Below are 16282 nucleotides of genomic sequence, written 5' to 3' on the forward strand. Positions count from 1 at the left end.
AGGGCCATTCGACCCCCAAAGGGGTCGCGACCCACAGGTTGAGAACCGCTGCAGTAGCTGCAAGAAAAGGATAAAGAGAGAACAAAGAGGACATAAAAATACTGTTCCTAGGGGGTAAATGACAAGATCAGGAAAGAGAAGACTCTATAAAGTGGGGGCTTGGTCTGGGATTGAGAGTATGGGGGACATAAATGTAGTTGGTAATGAAAACAACCTCAGATCTTCATGCATGTGGCAGTGTGGCTTCGTGGGAAAGAATGATGCAGTAATGCAAAACAGAGAGGCCACAACCAAACAGGAGTGGGTTCAATCTCATTTCTACCTCCCATTAGCTGCCTTCCCTTGGGCGAACTGGCTTTGGACTGTCTATTTCCTCATCCTAATCTATCTGCTGAAGATGATCGCAGGGCGAAAGCACCTGACATGATGCCTAGTACAGGGGAGACATACAGTAAACTATCCTAATAATTATTACAAAGAATTTGTAGGCTGAGGGAGATTGCATAATGGGAGATGAGCAAGAAATAAACCATCCAGGCTCATTCCAGGCAGAGTGGAGAAGTAGACCATTTTGGTCTTTAGTGGTGCTTCAGGCTTCATGACACACTTTTCGGTGAATTATTCTGTGTGCCTAGTGCTCAGTGAGGCAGCTCTGCTTTGGTTCCCCTTCTGAGAGTCTCCTCTGTACCACTCAGTCCTTCTCTTTTCTTAGAGATTGTGCTCAGGCATTGATTAGGAGAACCTAGCATCAAAGGCCAGTTAAACTCATTTAAGGGAGTAGAAGCTATAAAAAAGGAGCCCAACATTAGAATTGGTGAACATGAGGCTGAACATCAGTAACTGAAATTTTAAGAATCACTTGAGAAAGCCAGTGAAGTATTTCAACAATCCACAATTACCTTGTAGCTGAAGGCTCATCACCTGAGTTCTTCAGATATACCATGGTGGGCTTTGTGAGTGAAGGTGGAGAGGTTCCTAAAATCCTGGTGTTTCATACGAAATGTTATGTGCATATCCATCTTTCTGGTGGAGAGGGTATATAACTTTCATCTGACTTCCAAAGGGACATTTGGTCTAAATTTTAGGAGCTATGAAGTAATTCTCTGGAGTATAAAATAATGTCAATACTCTGTAGAATGTATTATGGTGTTTGCTACTTAACGTGTGGTGCTTAGCAAGCATTAGCAGTAACAACTGGGGGTTTGATAGAAATGCAGAATCTTAGGTTTACTGAATGGCAAACTGCATTTTTATACCGATCTGATCCCCTGGTGACTCATATTGAAATTTCAGAAGCTCTGCTCCAGTGGTAGAAGATCATGCTCTGCATTCTGAATTTGTACTTTAGCTCTGCCAAACGTTATGTAACATTAAACGGCACCAAAGTCAGAGTCAGAATACTTGGGCTCCAGTGCAGAGTCTGACAAACATCAGTTGCTGACTGGCCAAATCATTGAACGCGCCTGGGTCTCTATTGCTTCATCTGTAAAATAAAGTAGATTAGTCCTGTTTCTGCTCTAAATTCTGGAGTTTACCTTGCTCCCCATACATGTGCTTTATCACCACTTCTCATCAATTGAAATGATATCTTTTTGTCAACACTCACCAAATGTCTTCTAAACCCCAAAGCCCACACTGCTTTGTTCTTTTTTGAACTTGTATTATACTTTCTGTACCACTCCATTGATCACTTTATTAGTTTTTTCTAGTTTTTGATTTAAATCTTTTATCCCAAACTTGGGGGCATCCAGACTGTGTACTTCTTCTCTTATTAATTTTGTCATAACACAGAACACATAGTGGATGCCAATAAATCTTTGAAGATTGGATGCCATATTTTGAGACACATTGAATACTCTCAATCTCATTAATTTATTTTTAAATTGGTCATGTTAAGCCATATATTTCATAGTGAGTAAATATGTAGTATATTAAATTAAGCTATTCACATAATGTAATATAGGCTCTTAAATGAATAAATTCTAGTTGTTATTAACTCAATAGAAGGTTAGAGGAAAAGAAATGTATTGAGTTATCCTGCCTCTCAAAATTTTCTTGTCTTTAGTAATATATATATATATATATATATATATATATATATATATATATATATATATGCCATGTCTAGCATGACCAACAATACAAAACCAATACTGTGGTGCTCACTTGGAGAAATAAAAATTAAAAACAAATCTTAAAATGACAGAGAGTATAAGACTCCTGTGTTAAAGACAAAAGGATATTATTACTTACAGCATAGCAAGCAACATTGGCATCAGCATATTTGTGTCAGTTCCCCTTGCTAGCAAGTCCCACAGCAGCAAAGCATGGTCCCAGGTGAATACTTGCACATGCAGTGGGCTGTGTTACAGGAAAGACACCCCAAGCTTAGAGAAGCTGAATCATTTTTACTGAACTCGATGCATGTCTGCCTTTCATTCCAGAGAAACACATTATTTTTCTTATTCTGGGTTGTTAGTTTGTGTACATTTTGCTGCAAAGAGAGACACCAAATCTACGTTTCAAGGTTTTTTCCTAAGCAAATGTCTTCAAAAAGATGGTCTGGAACAAAGAGAGTCAGTGATTACTTTCAAAAGAAGTGCAGTGCATTGAGATCTGTTTTCCAGCAGTCTCACTCTTGATTTTATATAATATAGAGATCAGGACTATTTCTAAGGGCCATTCTATTAAAACAACATTCTTCAAGCTGTGCCAAGTTACAACATCCTTCTTTGTCCTAAGGCAGGAATTTGATTTTGAGGTCAAATCAGAAATCCTTCAACTCTGGGCACAAATCATTGAGCAAAATGTATAAGCGAATGTCATGAGGGCAGCCGTAGTTGGAAGTTGGGAAAAGATCTTTGCTTTTGGAGCCCGAGTCTGAAAGAATGGAAAGGTTCTCCTGAACAAAGAGTCCTCCCTTTCCTTGCTTGGGCAATAGGCTTTTGCTCCACATTTCCTGGCACTGGGTCAGGAGGAAGGCAGGAATAGCCATTTTACCCAAGTCTCTAGCTGTGTTTGTGAGTCTTTGCAGGGAATTGAGCCCTGGCCGTCTCACCCTCAAACATTCTAGACCAGGCACAACTTAAATAAGCCATGCTTTGGGCATGAACTGGAACTCTGAGAGAAGCAGATGGCTGTTAAGCTCCTGTTTGCCTGCCTCAGACCCAGGAGGAAGAACCCAGGGATTTGAGCAATTACTTACTCATCTTCAATCCCCAGAATTCCATGTAATTAGAGTGATTAATATTTTTTCCTGCCATGTCTTCCAATTAAAATATTCAAGGTAGCCTTAGGTTGGGTAAAAAGTTTAAATGCAGACCATGTTGTAACTTTCCACTGTGAGTTCTTTAATGGGAGGTCGGTGGAGGGCTAATCTGAGTTTAATTTTTAACTATACATATTAAAATGGTTCTATTTTGTTCATATCTTGTGCAAAATCAATTAAATATTATTTTCCCTTTTTTTTTTTTTAATATCAGTTACTTACAATGCTTCTTTAGATGCCATCATTTCCAGCACAACCAACAGTACAAACACTGTGGTGCTGGCTTGGAGAGAAAAACCAAAAAAGCATCTTCAAATGACATCTTTCAACATTGCCCAGGGCATTCATGCTTTTGATTACCACTCTCGGCTCAATTTAATTGGTACGTAAAATAAATTATGATAACTACAGGGGCCTCATAGATAGTCTGGATGCCTATTTGTATGCACGAAGCCTCTTCACCTAGTTGCTTTATTGCCAGAGAGACCAACTTGAGAAGCTTACATTTTATTGCCTGAGAATGTCTGATAATGATGCATTATAATGCACGGTGTACATGAGCTACACTGGGGTGAACATATGAGGAAGTGCCCAATTCTTTAATGAGTGTTTTTATTAGCACTGGTAGGGTAGTAAAGTGATACACAGAAAGAAGACAGTTTGTGCATTGTCTGAGATTCTACCATCATTCTAACACCTCCAAAAGCTTAACCCCCCTGCAAATACATGATTTTCCTTGCTACCCATTCCCCCACCCACATACACACATGAACTTCAAAATGTAGAACATTTTCACCTTTCAGAGTACAACCTCTAATGGTTTTTGAAAATTTTCAGGTTATCCTAGCTCTAGTTTATTAAAGGAGTTTTTCTTTTGATATACAAGAACATATTTTAGCTGTGGAAATAAGCTATAAAGGTTTTCAGGCATTAACTGTTTAAATGTATACATTTGAAAGCTGATAATTTGGTATGTATGATATTAGATCAAACATTATAAAAAAAGTGAGGCACTGTGCTCGCTTCGGTATAACATATACTAAAATTGGAATGATACAGAGAAGATTAGCATGGCCCCTGTGCAAGGATGACACACAAATTCGTGAAGCGTTCCATAGTTTTAGACAACAGGGGGATGAGAGCATGAGTTGGGGGGGGGCGGTTTATGGGGGGATGAGGTCACATATGTAATACCTTAATCAATAAAGAAATTAAAGATTGAAAAAAAAGTGAGGCAGTATTAAACAATTAATAGGTTAGTTATAGAGAATGACCATATATAGTCTACAGAAGGGATCATTTTAACCCTCACCAATAACTATCATTCATATAAAGAGTACTGATAGACTTCTATTGATAAGTACTGAGTATCAATTTAGGTACTGAATGCCTACATTTCCAACAATAATAGCTGACAAATATAGTAAAAATACTCAGAATATGAATTCAGGAACCTGCCAACATTAAACACTCAAGGAGTATTGTTGATTTATTAGAGAATGCTGGAGGGGTTGTTGAATTGACTTTGGAAGGACTCAAATATCAGCCATTTCATTGACTGATTATTGATTGCTTAGGTAAACCCCTTTCCACTGGTCACTATTTTGTACCTGGCCAGTGCTGACAAAATGAGGGTGAATAAGCCAGCTCCAGCTGACCCTCTCTGAGGGCACAACAAAGAATGATCTTCTGGTTTCTCCATAGACCCAAAGAAGCACTGTGGTCCCTGCTCCTGACACCCTCCTTGTGTACAGCCAATTTATGTTAAAAAAAAAAAAAGACCTTATTCTCTCAATTAAGGAAGTAAAAAATCTAGTTGTGCTTCTTATTTGCTTGTAAATAATCATTTAGATGGCAGTGAAAATAATTTATTTTTTTACAGTTTTTTAATTCATTTGGAAACATTGAATATTGTTTAGTTCTTTCTTACTCCTGGGATAACTAATATGACTATGTTCCTAAGCTGTGTTGGCTGGAGGGTGGAAATATAAGGACTAGAAAGCAGGATTTTGTCCCCACGTGGTTGGGCCACTGGCTGCTTCCTAAATGGTTCTGTGTTGGCATTTCACCTCATGAGCACCCCTCCCCCCTGCTCCCTTGGTTTCAGCTATTTGTATGATAGAGCTCATGCCCCATGAGTCTGGGCTGTTGGGCAATGACAAGATTTTCCATCTTTTTGAGACTGGCACTTGTCTACCGATATAAGGTACACTCATTTCAAAATAAAATGTGGGCTATTAATGTTATTAAAAACTTTTTTTTTCTTTCTGATTCTGATTAGCAACTGCTGGCATTAACAACAAAGTCTGCCTTTGGAACCCCTATGTGGCCTCTAAGCCAGTTGGTGTTCTCTGGGGTCACTCAGCCAGTGTAATAGCTGTCCAATTCTTTGCTGCAAGAAAACAACTTTTCAGCTTCTCCAAAGATAAAGTAAGTAACATTGTGCATTTATGGGATTCTGCTTCCCCAGTTCTACTCAAATCTATCATTGATACTCAATTACTTTAAGAGATGGTTTAGATTTTAAAATATACTGGCTAACTACTATGTCTTTGAAAATTTACATTTGCAAAATATACTGATGTTCACGTAACAATAGACCTAGGTAGGGGGACAAAGTATTTCATAAAAATTCTTAAAAATTATATACTCATGAATTTAATTCATATTATTGAGCTCTCATTAGGTCATATCTTGAGAGTTTCAAGAGTTCTCACTAATTCAATGGAAGAAAAACAGAAATGGGGACGAGGAAATGTTACTTTGGTGAGACACAGCTGATTAGCTGTTGTTGCTTCAGTATTGAAGACTCAATAAGTAAGAAATTAAAGTTAATCTGAAGAATGTCAAGTACATTAAGAATATTTAAATTAAGTATATCAGTTCATTTCTATTTGATATTGATGGGATATTTTAAATATGATGGAAACACACGGCACTGGAGCCCGATAGTCCCTGTTGAATTCTGACCACATTATTTACTACTTATCTCCCCTCAGGAAAACGTCTTAATCTCTAAGAATCCATCATTTGTTCCTCTGTAAAATTTCTACTTTACACAATGCATGACTTCTAGATCTAGTGAACATGTAGAGATTTCAAGACACCTGGTTGTGAAGCAATAGGCTTTGGGGGGCAGCTTCTGACACTCTTCCAATGAATCTAACCTTTTTATTCTAATGTAAAAACCAGAAATTCATCTTCAGCTCCTAACCTCACCCGACCCATAAGTCCTGCCAAATGAGCATATTTTACTGTGTTCCTATCACAGAAATCCTCTCCCTTTCCTTAAAGCTTCGCCAATCAACTGCTAATTCCTGCCACCATTCAAATTCCAAATCTCATATTCCCTTGCTCTAAAGACTACAAAGCTTTACTGACATATCTCCCCACTTTAAGATGGGTCTGACTTCAATCGCCCCTCCATTAAGAACATTTCTACAACCCTCATCTTTTCCCTTGCTCTAACCATCAATTCTAAAATGCTCACTCTCTTATATAAAGCCCTCCCCCAATCTACTTCCTGCTTTCCTTTTCCATTCATCTAAGGCTCCAGCCAGATCAACCTCCTGGCTGCTTTCACTGTGCTGCCTCATGGCTTTGCAGGATGCTCTTCCTTCTGCCTTCAGTCCCCTCTCCTCTACGACCAATAGGCACATTCCTAGCTGTCCTGGAAGTTTCAGACTTTGTGGAGTCCTTCATGCACCCCTAGGTGTTTCCCTACACTCCCATTGCACCTGTGTGTCCCTCATTGGAGTCTGTGTCATGTGGAACTGAAAGAGTTATTTGCTCCCTTAAGCAGGGTCAGGATCTTTTTCCCTTGTATTCTATCACAGTGCTTGGCACCTTGTAGTGTTGGGTCCATGATCAGTTGTTGACAGCCTGAAGGGAAGACACATTACTGTAAATCGCAAGTACCAAAGAAACTCAGAGTGAAACCTTGTTTTGATGCCCTACTCATATTTATTTTTTATTTTTTTGAGATCATTTAGCACTTTGCTCTAACGTTCATTATTGAATTTAAGACAAATTGTCTTGTATACTGAAGGTTGTATATGTACATATTGTATTCTCAAGGAAAAGATTACTTGTGGAGTTGATTTTCGTGTTTCCCAGGAACTTGCACACATTCGTACACATTAAACACATGTAAATACATAATATATAAAATAGTGTAATTGTCAATTAACTGATAGAATTTGTGAAGTTAGGGGCTAAGTCTTCTTTTGGATTGTGCCATGCATATAGAGGTCCTCAATAATTCTTGAGTAAATAATAAATTTATTTATTAGTTAAATTAAAAATATCTATCCACCATAAATATAAATTAAATACCAGATATTTTATCATTGCAGAGTTCTCTAAAAGGTTTGATAAATTTAAAGGCAAGGTAAAAAAAAAAATGTCCTAAGAGTCAGAATTGATTGTGTACAGCTACTATCAATGTTAAGACTACCTGGCCTCTTTCAAAGCATTTTATCTTTCTATTTTTGCTTGGACTTCTAAAAGCATTACATTATAATTAAGCTTGTCATGCTGTCTTTCACATTAGTCTGAATCCATTTTCCTTTGATAAATGCATGATAATCACAGTCTTTATGTCTTCACAACAAACAACAGGGCTTTCTGCTCTCAGGGTAAGCCTCTGCTTTATCGCCATAAAATTATTTTGGGTATTTTATAGACTGGGGATAAGTTAGGAAACAGGGAAAATGAAAGGGAGCATCCTTTTTTAAAAAGAGCCTTTGAGTGAACCATGTTTTGGTCAATGAATTGCTAAATTAGAGGATTTTCAGAGCAAAGTAAGGTAGGTCGAAATAATTTCCTCCCAAAATGATCTGAGACTAGTTCTCTTTTGGAAGACTGCTCTATTACCACTTTCCAGTGCTGAATAAGCAGTAAGTTTATCCCTATAGAACTTGGTAGCATACTAAATAATTGTCCAAGGGCATTTTTTTTTTTTTTTTTTTTTTTTTTTGCATTCCAAACTGCCTCATAAAATGGCAGTCACGGAGGGCAAGGCCCTGCTGGAAGCCAGCAACTTGGTCATTTGATGAAGGAATCACCATGGGGAGTGAGAGGATTTTCGGCCCAGGGGTTGATATTCCAACCAGTGGACCTGATTAGGCTTTTCTGCTGTTCTTAACCCTTCTCTCCTGGGATACTAATCCTCACTTACCCACCAGAAGCAGATCACGCTGTAACTTAATCCTTTGTTTGAGGTTCTGATTTTGCCCAGGGCCTGGTTTCTGTATTTTAGTCCTAAGGTTGGGAAGGAAAATACAAAGTTAGACTTTTGTGCTGGTACCTCCATCTTACCTGTTTGTCTTCCTTTTCCTTCTGTATCACCCCCCGCACTCCACCCCCCGCCCCCATCCTCAACTTCCTTCTATTTACCCAGGAATAATCATTTTCATTTTGTCTTAATTATGTAAGTACATGAATGAATACCCTCCCATAAAAATTACATATGAAGAACCATGTAATAAAAAAGAGTATATTCTTCCTGCTAACTTCCCTTTCAAATAAATTCCTCTCTCCCTAAATAGCTATTAACAGTAGATGTGTATATTCTCATATTGTGTCATTATGACTTAATATATTGTATTATTGTGTATGATATATTTATCATATATTATTATATATATCATTCTATGTGTGTGTACAAATACAATTTTTTTTTTTTTAGTTTTCTGGTAAATAGTATCACAGGAATCATATTTTCCTGCAACTTGCTTTTTTCTAAATAATCTCTCCTAGAGATCTCCCCATGTGAGTATACATAGATCAAATTTTTACCTGCTACATAGTAATTTATAGTATGGATGGCCATAACTTAATTGTTTAATCAACTATGTATAAAAAAGACATTGTTTTTATTTTTTTTACCTTTATAAACCAACTATCACACACACAGACACACACACACACACACACACACACACACCATTAATACCTCATAAGTAAATTTCTTTGTGATAAGTTTCTAGAAGTTACGCTATTGGGTCAACAGAAATGCACTTCTTAAAGAATTTTTATAAATATCGGTGATTTCAACTAAGAAATGTTGCACTAATTGGAATCCTCATTCGGGATGTATAAAGATCCCAGTTTCCCTAAGCTCTTATCAATAGTCGATACCATTGATTTGTTCCTCTTTTTGTGAATCTGATGATAAAACATTAGGGTAAATTTTTTTTCAAATATTTATTGGCCATTTGCATTTCTTGTGTTTTTTGTGTGTGCATTATCTGATCATGTCTTTTATCTTATTAGCTAGACTTTGTCTTTTTCTCACTGATTTATTGTCTGAAAAATATTTTGGTTATTCTTTATTTATAAGATGCAAATATGTCTTTCATGCTTATATCTTTTACCCTTGTTTATATCATTTTTCTCATTAAAATATTTTTAATTTTTATAAAATTAAGTCTTAAGAAATTATTTTCTTTATGGCTAGGGATTGTGTATCTAGCTTAGGAATGCCTTTCACACCTATACTTATAAAAATTCTCTGTTTTATTTTCTACTAATACTTCTTATGCTGTAGAATTTTATTGCACTTAACTTTGTTGTTTATTTTTGTGTGACGTTTTTGTTTTCTACAAATGGATATCCAAGATTATTTTTTAAATAATTTCTCTCTCATTGGTTTGGAATGCTATTAATTTCATCATTTGTAGTACTGTATATGCATGAATTTGTTTCTAGATGCTTTATTTGTTCCATCAGTTTACATGTCTTTTCCTACACTAACTTACCACTATTTAACTAGCATAGCTTTACTGTACATTTTGATACCTGGTTGTGCAACTCCTACTTTTTATGTTTTTCTTTTTTTAATTTTAACTATTGTCTGGCATTTTATTCTTCCAAATAAATTTAGGATCATTATTTATGTTCCATAAAAACCATATTAGTATTTGAATTGGAATTTCATTGAATTTGATATTTTGACATCTTTAAAATATTGAAAAAGCACATCCTGTATTTACCCACTATTCATTCTTTTAACTGTTTTTCAGAAAAAAAGTTATGCACAAATTTGTTTCCTATTCTTTGTTTAGGTTATATTTTAGAAAACACCCTTATATATATTCTTAACTTTAAAAGGGGTGTTTCTAATGGGGGTGTGCCCACTCTCATTATAACCTATACACTGAGTTTTTAATTTTATCATCGTTTTTTAAAAATAATTTCAAAACTGCTTGGCAATTGTGAATAGTCTTTCATTGTTCATTTTTTTGAATTTTGACTTTTAGCTCTTTAATTTCATAATATTATTTTACATCCTTATCTGATAATTTCAATGTCTGGAGTCCTTGGTGATTCAAAAGCTGAGAGTTGCTTTTCTGGTGATTCTACGTCAGGGTGACTTCTTACCTTTTATATTTGGTTATCTTTTGTAAAAAAAAATATGTTTTTATTGATTTTTATAGAGAAAAAAGGGAAAGGGAGAGAGAGATAGAAATATCAAAGAGAGAGAAACGTCATCAATTGGCTGCCTCCTCCACACTCCCTACTGGGGATCAAGCCTGTAACCTGGCCATAAGCCCTGACCAGGAATGGACCTGGTGATCTTTTGGTTCATGGGTTGATGCTCAACCACTGAGCACACTGGCCAGGCTGCTTATCTTTTATTGTTACTTTGTTCTTTGCTGTTGCTAAACTATGGGCATTCTGAGGAACTAAATGGAAGATGCTTTGCTCAGAGGAGATTTATATTATTTTGATAGTGGAAATGAGGAAAACTCTGCCCTGAGGCTACTGCATTCTCCTTTTCCATCATCCAGTTTAATCGAACAGTCTCTTGCCTCAGTGCCCCATCTTGCTGCTGGTCCAAGGCGTAGGCGCCTGGTTGTCGTCTCTGCTTTTGTGCCTACCGTTCACTGTCTCCATCTTGAGTTTGTTTCTTTTCATCTCTTTCTTCTTTTAGAACAGTGGAGCTTGTCCTCACTCCCTGAAGGCCCAGCAAGGCAGCAGTTATGTTTTATTCAGAGTTGTGTTTCTTTGAAGCAGGAAGGCCCCCTATAGAAACCTACTCTGCAGTCATACTCAAACCAGAGTTCCTTTGTTCTACCTGTTTTTTATTTATTTCCTTCAAAGCTGTGGTTAGTATAAATTTTAAGAACTTAAAAAAGAAACTTCAAGTGTTAAAATTTACTTTGTAAAATTAAAGAGGAACTATGATCTTTGAAAAGCAAAGTTAGAAATCTTTTTAAAGACAAGCAAAAATTTTGTTTCCCCTCCCAGTATTGTGTGAATAATGAGAATGGAAAAAATCAATTTCATTGAAAATTTAAAATTCCCCCAATGAACTTTTATTCTAAGAAAGAAAGCACCTAAAATGAAATGTTGACATTAGTAAGATGTATTGCCAAATTTGAACTGGGAAATCAATGAGATTTCTGCAGAACAATACATAGTGTTAGAAAACATTTTGAGTTTTTCAATGTCAATGTCAGAATCCACAAACAAACACATCATAAAAATCTGAGTCCTACAGCTGTATGTCTTTTCTCATTTTTGTTAAAAAGAATGAAAAAAAAGAGAGAAGAAGAATGGTTATGATAACAATTTAAAAATGAATAGCACAAGAGAAGATTTTAATTTGTGATTAATATTTTATTTGACTTCAGTATTGGAAAAATAGTGGAAATATTTTTTTAAAGGAAGATTTGTTATTTGACTTTAAGATAAAATGTTAGCTGAGGCATCTTGCCAGCATATATCATGTCAAACAAAATTGCCTTTAACTAGTCACTGATTATGCTTTTGTGGGTTATCCAAAGGCTCAAATTCTAAATAAATGGACTTGTTAATACATAAAGGTGTATTCAGGAAAACCAATGCTCTCACTTCCTGTTATCCATTATCTGCATGTAGGCTATCCATTTCTGTGGATTACCCCTGGAAACCTGAGCTGCTTCACTGTTGTTCTCAAAATCCCCTAGTGATATATATTCTCTCCTTTTTATTGTCATTTTATATCCATTTCCTGCAGAATGGCAGGAGTTAGTAGTAAATGTTTGATGACTCCATAGAGTCATCTGAGTCTGTCTTCTACTTTCCCCTCACTCTTATATTATTACTAGAGGCCTGGTGCATGAAATCCGTGCACTGGAGTGGGGGGTGTCCCTCAGCCTGGCCTGTTCCCTCTCACAGTCCAGGACCCCTTACTCCTCACTGCCCACCTACTGGCTGCTCCTTACCGCTCGGCTTGCTGCTCCTTAGAGCTGCTGCGGCGGTGGGAGAGGCTCTCGCCACTGCCGCTGTACTCGCCAGCAGTGAGCCCGGCTTCTGGCTGAGGGGCACTCCCCCTGTGGGGCAGCTCCTGCCTTGAGCATCTGCCTCTAGTGGTCAGGGCGCATCATAGCTACCGGTCGTTCTTGTCGTTCAGTTGAAATGGTCGCTTAGGCTTTTATTATATAGATAGTCTCATTAAGACTATGTGAGATGACTCTGCCCATCTCTGGCCGGGAGCAGGGAGGGGTTCTTCAGCAGAACAAGACTAAGAACATGGTGATGTCCGTTTCTTTAGTCCAGTTTTCCTGACACACCTCCTTGAGTTTGTTAGAATTATTGTTATTTTTGAATCTTTAGATAATGAGCTGGGCAATTTCAGTACATTCTAGACTAAATTGGCAAAACTTCAGAGCTGGCAGGGACCATTTGGTAAATTCTGAGAGGTAACATCACATAGCCAAGTTGAGAAACCTGAGTAGTTTAAAACTAGGATCTGGGTGTCTAGAGTCTCAATAAACTGGTTTCTAGTTCTGGTTCATATAAGTAATACAATATTTGCTTTCATAATCCTGCATTATTAAACAGCTAATAGTTGAAAAAAGATAAAGATTAAATAGAAAAAAATGTCATCATTCTTACGTGAATAGCTAAATTTTACTTTGATATAAAATCATAAGCTTAAATACTTATTCTTCCTAATATAAAATAGAGATGAAATAGAGAGACTTCAAATATGGCATTTTCAGGACTTCACTTAGTAAGTCTGGACAAACACCACAAGTTCTTAATTATCATGCTATAACTAGAAATAGTATATTTTAGTTGAAAATTTGTGAAAAATATTGAAAACACACACAATTATTTAATTGTAATTTTTAAACTTAGGTCTTTGTCAGTTTATTTATTTTTACTCCTAAGAATAAAGAAAACTTTCTTAGGATTTCTGGAATAGAAGTTGACATTAAATATTGTCCTTTCTAAGCTATAGCCTCATTCTTTTCCAAAAGTCAACTTGGATATAAAAAAAGAGATTCATAAACATTAACTAGATATTTAAGTGACATTTTGTCAAAGGACTGGATTAATAAAACTCCATTAATGTAAGATTTTTTTCATGATTAAAAGGATATAGACTACTTAAGAAAGAAGGGAAGTACAGTTATCTGGTTTAAAGCCAAGCCACATAATATTACTGATTAAGCTGAGAGTAATATTTCTCATTCAAGGAGATTAGCATTGACCTGAAAACCAAGTAGAGAAGTTAAGGTATAATACAAAGGAAATACTTAGGAAATTAAAAAAGAAATACTAATGCCTGATCCCCATGCTCAGAGATTATAATTTAATTGGCCTGGGAAAAGGGCACATGCATAGGCACTTTCTAAAGCACCTTGGGTGTTTCTGATGTCAAGAGTAAGAACCACTGGTACTGAGTGTGGTTGAAAACTTATGGGGGGGCACATATCATGAGGTGATTTCTAGGAAAATGCTGGAACACTGTTATATACATTGATGGCAGCTTATCAATGCTGTTGCTTTGATTCTCAGCAGAGAGAAAAATTAAAGAATTAAAGACAAGGTGGTGTTGGTAGGATCATTAATTGAGGGAGTTCTCCAGTTAAAGGGAAATCAAAACAATAATATTTATTTTGAGAAAAACTAATGAATATACACAATCTGATAAAAAATATCTCTAATAGCAAGAAGTAACTCATCATAGACTAGAGAGGTTATTGCTCATCTATTTAAGATTTTTATTTAATTTATATGACTAAATGTCAACAAAATATTAAAAGCCAATATAAATTACTTGAACAATACAGTGAAAATTATTCTGGGGGAACTACAGTGCATTAATACTGTTGAGTTATTGTTAATCTATACTCAACTATGCCTCAGATAATTATTCTGACATGAAGTTAATTTTTATATTTTAGAACAGGGTTCATACTAACTAAGACAGAATTTTGGACAATGAAGGCAAGACTATCATAAGTAATATGAGTGTTTGAGAATGACCTAGATATGTCTAATCCTATGGCTTTAACATTCTAAAAATAGTTTATCAATTCTATTTATATTTAGGACACATTAAACTCTATTTGCAAGTCTTGCTTCTTGTAGAATCTATATTTCTGAGGATAAACATTTTCTGAAGAGCTACCAGAATATTTTAAATAAAAATAATTTAGTAATTTTTAAGAATCAGATTGAGTTATTTAATAAAAAATCCTGATAAGAAAACCCAACTTACTTTATATTTATACAGGGTGGGACAAAAGTAGGTTTACAGTTGCGAGTAATTAAAACATAAGAGTCTATTTTTGTATTATTACTTATTAATTATTGTATTATTTTCAATATGAACAATTATAAACCTACATTTTTGTCCTACCCTGTATATTCTCAGAGGAAGAAGAATTGGCAATGATGTTTAAGAATTGATTAGGTCTGTTTAAGTTTGTTATAAGTGTTGGTAGATGGAGGGGCTACTGTATACCTCAAGCATAATTATTTCTGCAAGATATGTGAAAAATTCTCATAAATATCATTGTAGAGTATATGAGATCTGTAATTAGTTGAATAACCATGTAGAAGTGAGGCAAGTTCTTTTTTTTTATGGGAGTGCTATATTCTTGGACAAGTCATATAAAAAAATAAAAAAATAGTTATTAGGTGAGCTACAACCTTCCATAAATTTAAATAATATATTTATTGAACCTCTACTATGTCCCATGGGATATGTGAACAAATTAAGAAGAAATTATCAATATAATTGAATCATGATCCAAATTATATTGTCACATTGTAACTTTGAATCAAGACTAGGACAAATGCTATTTTTAGCTTAAGATACCAGACTTTTGAAGATAAGATGGTAGACATCTCATTTGATTATTTGTTCATAATAATAAAATCTAGCATTTTACTTGATTAGGATCTCAAGGTAAGTGAAATGCATGATGGAGTAGCTTAATCAGCTAATGAAAAAAATAGGCTGCTTTAGAGAAGTCATAGTAACTTTAAGGGTGGTGAGAGTCGCCTGCAATATTAACTCAATTCTGAGCACACTGCTTAAAACAAATTCTTGAGGATCCTAAGGTGTTCATCTTATGTATCTGTGAGTTAAGAGGTAGTTTAAAATCTATAGTGCATTAATTAATGTCTAAGTACATTTTTTAAATTATGATAACCAATAGGATTGAAGAATAAAATGTTTAGATTGAGAGAAATGGGAAGAGAAAGAGAGAAAAGGAATGTTAATAATGCCTCTTTTTTCAGAGTCGAGAGTCATTAGATATGTGAGTGATGTGAATATGCTACCTATACAGGCACACACATACACATACTGTTATTATTTGGTGTCATGGAGAAAACCAGACCCCCAAAAAGATAAAGAAGGCTGTCTCAAAGGAGTGTTACTTGAGGTTGAGAGGCCTGGGCTGGGAAAAAAGTCTGTCAGTGCCATTGGATTTTATACCATCGCCATATCCTACTTTGGTTTTTGAAAGTAAAGAGCATCTGGATGACCATCCTCCCCTGGAGAGAAAGTGGAAAAAAGACAAAATGAGAGAATAGAGAGGCTACCAGGGTGGAGTGGCTGATAACATGATGGTTGAAGGAACTGGGATCATTTAACCCAGATAAGAGGCAGAAGAGGTTTATGCAGATGGGAGAAAAGAGGACAGGCTAGAATCAGGAGCTAGAAGAGGACGTCTTTGGTGAACATATTTAGTAATTACTGCAGAAATTTCTATCCTGTGATTC

General features: G+C 35.8%; 1 protein-coding gene and 1 non-coding gene across 2 annotated transcripts in view; both read left to right on the top strand.

The window, feature by feature from the left end:
• The window catches only part of WDR49 (WD repeat domain 49), a 142458-nt gene that overhangs the window by 35158 nt on the left and 91018 nt on the right, over nt 1-16282 (top strand). The window contains exons 5-6 of the mRNA XM_036350561.1: nt 3483-3650; nt 5550-5698. Coding sequence (XP_036206454.1) covers nt 3483-3650; nt 5550-5698 — 317 coding nt within the window. The remainder of the gene's footprint in view (nt 1-3482; nt 3651-5549; nt 5699-16282) is intronic.
• Nucleotides 4286-4390, top strand: LOC118677808. Its single transcript, XR_004974534.1, has one exon. It is a non-coding gene; the product is annotated as a U6 spliceosomal RNA (small nuclear RNA).

Source organism: Myotis myotis, unplaced genomic scaffold (assembly GCF_014108235.1).
Source record: "Myotis myotis isolate mMyoMyo1 unplaced genomic scaffold, mMyoMyo1.p scaffold_m19_p_2, whole genome shotgun sequence".
NCBI lineage: Eukaryota > Metazoa > Chordata > Mammalia > Chiroptera > Vespertilionidae > Myotis > Myotis myotis.